This window comes from Nicotiana attenuata, chromosome 12 (genome assembly GCF_001879085.1).
Source record: "Nicotiana attenuata strain UT chromosome 12, NIATTr2, whole genome shotgun sequence".
Lineage (NCBI taxonomy): Eukaryota > Viridiplantae > Streptophyta > Magnoliopsida > Solanales > Solanaceae > Nicotiana > Nicotiana attenuata.
In genome coordinates this window covers 7021313-7028649 of record NC_032000.1, presented here as the reverse complement: position 1 = coordinate 7028649, position 7337 = coordinate 7021313, and the positions used below count along the sequence as shown (strand labels likewise).

At 38.6% G+C, this 7337-nt stretch overlaps 1 protein-coding gene across 1 annotated transcript; it reads left to right on the top strand.

Annotated features, from left to right (window-relative positions):
* LOC109235848 lies at positions 4069-5314 on the top strand. Its single transcript, XM_019402096.1, has 4 exons — positions 4069-4419; positions 4522-4731; positions 4934-4976; positions 5061-5314. Exons 1-4 carry the CDS (start codon positions 4069-4071, stop codon positions 5312-5314), a joined length of 858 nt encoding a protein of 285 aa, XP_019257641.1.

Here is a 7337-nt window from a genome sequence, read left to right as displayed (position 1 = left end):
CAATACTAATATATAATCCAAGGAAGATATGAGGGAGAAGAACAGGGCTGCGAACGCCATGCAGCTACCTTGTCGATTCCAAGACCCGCAGAGAGAAACGATCAATGCTCGCTATCAAGACCCGCAACTCCTGGATCTGCACACAAGGTGCAGGGAGTAATGTGAGTACGCCAACTCAGTAAGTAATAAAATTAAAAGCAGTTGAGCAGTAAGAAATAAAATAATTCACGTCACAACACTACAACAAAACAATATATTTCCAAAACAGTACAGAAATCCATTAACTCGTAAAAACGACTCAGTTTCAGTAAAACCCTTTTTCTTTTAAAAACATCTTTCAATAGTTCAAAACAAATGGTGAAACAGTGAGTAAAATAATAGGACCGTAAACAGCCCCTCGGGCGAGACATGTACCATAAACCGCCCCTCGGGCACAATATCAACAGAACCAGCCCCTCGGGCTACCTTACAATCACTCATAATCAGCCCCTCTGGCAACAACATAATCAAGATCAGCCCCTCGGGCAACATCACATCACACACATTGGGTACCCGCGCTCATTGGGGGTGTTCAGACTCCTGAAGGGCTCCTACAGCCCAAGCGCTATCACAAGCCATCTCGTGGCATAATAAATCAGGCCCTCGGCCTCTCATATATTACAAATCAGAACAATTGCTGCGGTGCGCAGCCCGATCCCATGGTATCCTCACAACACAGGCCCTTGGCCATAATCATTCAGAAATCTCTCAAGCCACTCGGGCTAACACTAAAACAGGTGCTCGGCCCAAAATATCATTTATAGAATCAAAACGGAGTAAATAGAAGCGAGTTATGAAATCAGTAAAACATAGCATGACTAAGTTTAGATATTAAACCAAAACCAGTGAGGAAACAGTTGTAAAAAGCCCCTAAGGGTCCAAACAGTTGGCACGAGGCCCAAACACGGCATTCAGCCCCAAGCATAGTAACACTTTCCAAAACACAATAGTATCAAATAGTTTTTAATCAAATACGTGACTTAATAGTCGTACGGGACGGACCAAGTCACAATCCCCAATGGTGCACGACCCCACGCTCGTCATCTAGCGTGTGTGTCACCTCAAAGTAGTGGAACGATGTGAAATCCGGGGTTTCATACCCTCAGGATAATATTTACAATCATTACTTACCTCAAACCGGTCCAAACTCTAGCCCGCGATGCCTTTGCCTCTCGAGTCGGCCTCCGTAAGCTCCAAATCTAACCAAAACCAGATTCATGTCGTCAATATAAGATAAAGGAACAAAGCCCACGCGAAAATTAATCAAATTACATCAAAAATCCCGAAATTGGCCGAACCCGACCCCCGGGACCACGTCTCGGAATTTGATAAAAATCACATCACTAGAATCCTTATCCTCCCACGAGTCTATACATACCAAGAACATCAAAATCGGACCTCAAATGGCCCCTCAAATCCCCAATGAAAACTCTCCAATTTCAAGCCCTAATTATCCAATTTTAACTCTTAAATTCCAATAATTTCATGCCTAATTAGTTAGAAATCACCATAGAATCGAGTATTGAGTTCAAAAATCTTACCTCCAAGCGTTACCCCTTGAATCCCTCATTAAATCCTCTCAACAAGCTCCACGCCCGTCTCAAAAATGGTGAAACAAGGCTGAAAATCGCGAAGGGGAGCTTATATAGTTTCTGACCCAGGGATTCCGTATTTGCGGTCCCTTAAGCGCACCAGCGCTACCGCTTCTGCGGAAATTCCCCGCTTCTGCGGTTTTCACTTAAGGGAGCCAACTTCTGCACCTGCGCCCCAAGCCTCGCACCTGTGGGCCCGCAGGTGCGGTTAACCATCCGCTCCTGCGACTAAATCCGCTCCTGCAGTCAGCTCCACGCACCTGTGATCATCACACTTGCGGTCCCCAATCCGCAGGTGCAGAAACAACAGAAGCAAAAAATTCTGCAGCTCTACTCAAATTCCAAATCTTCCGCCAACCATCCAAATCCATCCCGAGGTGTTCGGGACCTCAACCAAACATGCCTCACATATCACCATTCAAACTCATACCAACCCTCGAAACTCTCAAAACAACGCCGAAACACCAAAATCACCCTAAGATTCAAGCCTAAGGATTCCAAAACTTCCGAATTTCGCAAACGATCAAAAAGCCTATCAAACCTCATCCGAATGACCTTAAATTTTGCACACACGTCCCAAATGACACAACGGACCTACACCAATTCCCGAAATTCCAATCCAACCCTGATATCAAGATTTCCACTACCAATTGGAAAACGCCAAAATTCCAATTATCCAATTCAAGCCTAAATCTACCACGAACCTCCAAATTACATTCTGATCGCGCTCCTAAGTCCCAAATCACCTAACGAAGCTATCCGAACCATAAAAACCAAGTTCCGAGATCATTTACTCACAAGTCAACTTTCGGTTGACTTTTCCAACTAAATGGCTAACTGAAGAGACTAAGTGTCTCATATCACTCCAAAACTACTCCAAACACGAACAAACCAACACGATACGATAAAATACAGCTGAACAACACATAAAGAAGCAGAAAAGGGGGAAACAGAGCGGTAACTCATGAAACGAACGGCCGGGTCGTTACAACAATTCCCTATGAGCATAAGTTCGTTCCTTAGGAATAAAATTAGTCTCTCATAATCAATCTCTACTCTGGAATTTTCCCAATGTTGAACAATTTGTGAAATATACGTTTGAATCCTTTAGACGCGTCTAAATTTTTTTACCATTGTTATGTACACGTTCGCGTGACACGATTGCAATTAATCAAACCATGAAATTTCGCAGCTTTTCTTTAGGCACGATGAATAAATCATTACTACTATAGGTACAGTTCCTGTGGCATAGTCGTAATACCTAAAACCAAATTCGGGTGTGCATTGCATGTGACCCGACCATAACTTCAAACAATAATAAAATAAACATGTTGTAGATCGTGGGTACGGTTCCCGTGACACGATTCGCAATGTGTACAAAAACAAACGAGTGTGCGACATCGTGACTTGTTCAAACAAATTCTATAAATAATTAAAAGAGGTTTAAAAAGTTAAAAATGCACAACAGGTTTAAAACTTGTAATAAGCCAGATAATAAGGCCAATTATTAATAGTTGAGCGACCGTGCTAAAACCACGGAACTCAGGAGTGCCTCACACCTTCTCCCGAGTTAACAGAATTCCTAACCCGGTCTTCTGTGTTCCCGGACCAACAAATAGAGTCAATTTTCTCGATTTGGGATTTAAAATAAATCGGTGACTTGGGACACCATAATAATTATCCCAAGTGGCGACTCTGAATCAATAAACAATCTCATTTCGATTTATGTCACTTTATTTGAAAAAATCCCCTATCCCCCTCGGGAAAAAAGGAGGTGTGACAACTATTGAGAGGGAACCCGAGCGAACCATATGAAAAGCTGTCAAGCTACTTTTATATGCTAGTTCTTACAGATCCTATGTCGGTGGTAAGTTTGAAAAAAACAGAGGAAGACCTGTTCATGTATGCTTTCGTTGCACTATATTCGCCTATAAAAGGATGGTAGTATTGCAAATTGGTTATTGTTGTAGATGGAACCTTTCTTAAATCGACATACAGAGGAACATTATTGATAGGATCCATACAATATCTGGCAGGTAAGAATAAGAATAATAATGTAAATATACATGAATAACATATATATATATATATATATATATATATATATATATATATATATATATATTTTCCAACCTTATATNACATACTTACATATATATATATAATTCAATTTATTAGGTAGTATCCTACCACTCGCATATGCCATAGTAGATTCAGAGAATAATGCTTCCTGAAAGTGATTTTTCGCGAGGTTCAAGGATGCATTTGGGGAAAGAGAGGGAATGTGCATAGTCTCGGACATGCATGAAGGCATTGAAAATGCAGCGGCAACATTGTATCCACAAGTACCTCACTGTGTCTGCATATGGCATCTATGAAATAATGTAAAAAAAATTACAACAAGAACCATTTGCAACTCAAAGACATATTCTTTGCTATGGACAAAGCATACACAGTTGAGAAGTATCATTACCACATGGCAGAGGTAGAGAGAATTGATAAGAGGGTCAAAGATCACTTAATCGACATTGGGTATGAAAGATGGTTCAAAGCACATTCCACTGTCAACAGAATGTTGACAATGACTTCAAACATTACGGAGTCAATCAATGCAGCGCTCAAGGCTGCTAGGGAACTCCCATTAATGCCTTTGCTAGAGTACATAAGGCAACTGATCGGACGATGGAACGTTACAAACCAAAAGAATGCAATAGAGTCGTTTACTGACCTTGGGAAAAAATATGATACAATGTTGATGGACATTCTCGAATTGTCACATCGGATGGAGGTATGACTAGTATTTGTAGATACTTGTGCATATAATATGTAATCATGTCGAATTCATGGATCTGTTATATCTTGAACCCTTTATGTGATTCTGTTAAACTAGTGTCCACCTGCACGGCACATGGAGATCAAATTGATTAAAGCTAACGTTTCTAATATTCATTGTTTGCACAAAAGCAATATTATAGTGTTCAAGCAATGGAGGGTCTTATCTCTGTTATCCGGGGCTTCAGGTTTTCTGTTTCTTTTCAAAGCTAGTTGGTCTAACTCTATTCTCTATTTCTTCGAGGGCATGCGAGAAGTTAGTCGTTATGTAAGCAAATTTTTTAACTTTTAGGCGACTACCAACATGTATATAAGGCTTTCAATTTAATGTAACATTTATGCCTACCCCACTGCTGAAATATTGGTGGTTTAACATGATATTAAGCTATTTTGAATCTTAGGCTCTCCAATATATGTATTTTAAGGGCATCTGCTTTGTCACCACTAATGATAATTGATAAATTTTGTAGGTTACCCCTTCGACGAGTTACTTATATTCGGTACTTGACAAGGGTAAGTAGAGAATGGTGTTCCTAAAAGATCGAACTTGCAGCTGTTGAAGGTTTCAGTTGGATGAACTGCCATATGCTTGGGCAGTATTAAAATACAATTACATTGATCACATTGAGTATTGCTCGGTGTACTACACCTGGAAGTACCTATTAAAGACCTATGAAATTCCAATTTATCCAGTTCTTGATGAAAGCACATGGAAAATTCCTGCAAAAGTTCTAAATGAAAAAGTCTTGCCACCAGATGTGACTAAATCAATAGGAAGTCCAAGGAAGGGGAGGTGCAAGCCAATATCTGAAAGGGAACGAAAAAGGTCGATCTCATGTGGACAGTATTGAAAAGAAGGTCACAACAGGAAAACTTGTAGAAATAATCCAAAGAGAGGATGAAATATGTCAAACTTAGAATTACTTGTTATTTTACTTTACCGAATATCATAGAGATTTAGAAGAATCAAATACATCAAGAATTGTATCAATGCGGAATGTCATTTGAATTTTAGATATAAATAAATATTTGATCTATCATTTAAAATCGTGTTGCAAGTGTGTTTTTAAATTATACATCTGTTTGATTAAAAATAAGTCATATCAGTTATGTATCATATTTGTATCTCTTGTGTATCACCTATGTATCTCTGTGTATCAGTAAATTATACATCTGTTTGATTAAAAAGAAGTTGTATCAGCTATGTATCATATTTGTATCATCTATGTATCTCTTATGTATCACCTATGTATCTTTGTGTATCGTCTCTTACTCATGTCTGTATTTGTGTAATAACAAAGCTAACTAATGGAAAACAGCCGTAGCAGCTAGAATACGTTGCAAATAGTTGTAGAAATTTGCACATAAGAGTGTGGATTCATCAATACATATTTCGAAACCAAACAAACTGCAGAACTCATTGTGAAGAAACTAACTGTGCAGCAATCCAAAACGACCGTATCATCTATGTATCATGCGTGTATCGTGTGTGTATCATGTGTGTATCTGGAAGAGACAGTGTATGACAAACTACCGTATATTTTTCATATCTTGAATTCACAACACAAAATCAAGGGATAAAATACCTAAATAAACTAAACTGCATCACTCCAATATTGCAGTAAAACTCATTAAACCTTTATAACAGAGCAGACATCTCATTTGCCGTACAAATCTTAAAAATATTCATAAAATTCAAATACAAATAAATCTTATCCGTCTTACAACAATGATAACCTAACAGAACACAATACAAAACGAAATTATTGAGTTCATCCTACAACAATGACAAAAGTAACTACTTCTTCCGCTTCTGCGACTTATTCTGTCGACCAATAATCTCATCATCACTTTGCGCGTTCAGTTCCATCTTCTTTCTAGCATAATCCCAGAAAAAAGCACCAAATTTGTGCCGGTGTGCATAGGCGTTGTATTTTTTTAGAAGGAGTCTTGCCCTTAATGAAATACTCGGCAAATGATGCCGCAAATACACCGCAATCACTACAAAAATAAAAAGAACAACAATTATCAAACTGCAGAATCTAAAAACAAAACAGATTGTGTTGAAAGAAATTCATACGCTTCGACTTGTTGAGGCAGTCCTTCAACCAGTTTTACATCAAAAAGGGTAATCAAGTCCTTAGATTTGTAGACACCAGTGCGCCAATTGATATCATTTTTATTTAAATAGAAATGCGTGTGCACGAAAAAAAAGTGAGGCAGCAACACAGAATACTTGCGCATTGTGTTATGAACTTTGTCTTGATGAGCAGCTCCACCGCGCATAGAGTCATACACATAAATGCACCTATCCTTGAAGGACATCACAACCATTATCCAATTCCATTGTTACGCAAAATTAATTGGCATTAAGACATGCTCGACGGTGTGCCATGAAACATTGGCATCCAAGAAATACCCCTGAATATACTTTCCAATGACATGTTTCGGATTGCACACTTCACTATCTCCATTTGTATCAATAAACGTCTGCCACAACTCACTAATTTTCTCGTCGAAGTACCAATCTATGGTGGTGAATGTTACAGGTGGGTCTTTGTCATACTTCCCCTTGTTTCTCAAAAAATAGAACAAAATATCAATGTGCTGAAATAAAACATAACAAATAATTAATCACTGAAGGCTCGTAAGCTTTAAGCAGCTACGCTTTTTCAAACAAAATTCACAGAGAACAAAGAAAAATAAATGCTCACTACTTCTCTTGTGCCATGCAAGATAGCAGTTAATAATCTGTTCTAACTTAAGAGGCCTGATCACGTGTACACTGGCTAAAATTTAAAATAAAAAAATTGTAAAAGTAACTTCTTACACACCGAGTCATCCAAAGGCTGACCATTATATGCCAAAGTGTAA

Coding starts and splice junctions, on each gene's coding strand:
- LOC109235848 (XM_019402096.1), top strand. CDS start 4,069: ATGGACAAAGCATACACAGTTGAGAAGTATCATTACCACATGGCAGAG. Junction 4,420..4,521: donor AATTGTCACATCGGATGGAG/GTATGACTAGTA, acceptor CTGTTAAACTAG/TGTCCACCTGCACGGCACAT. Junction 4,977..5,060: donor ATATTCGGTACTTGACAAGG/GTAAGTAGAGAA, acceptor ATGCTTGGGCAG/TATTAAAATACAATTACATT.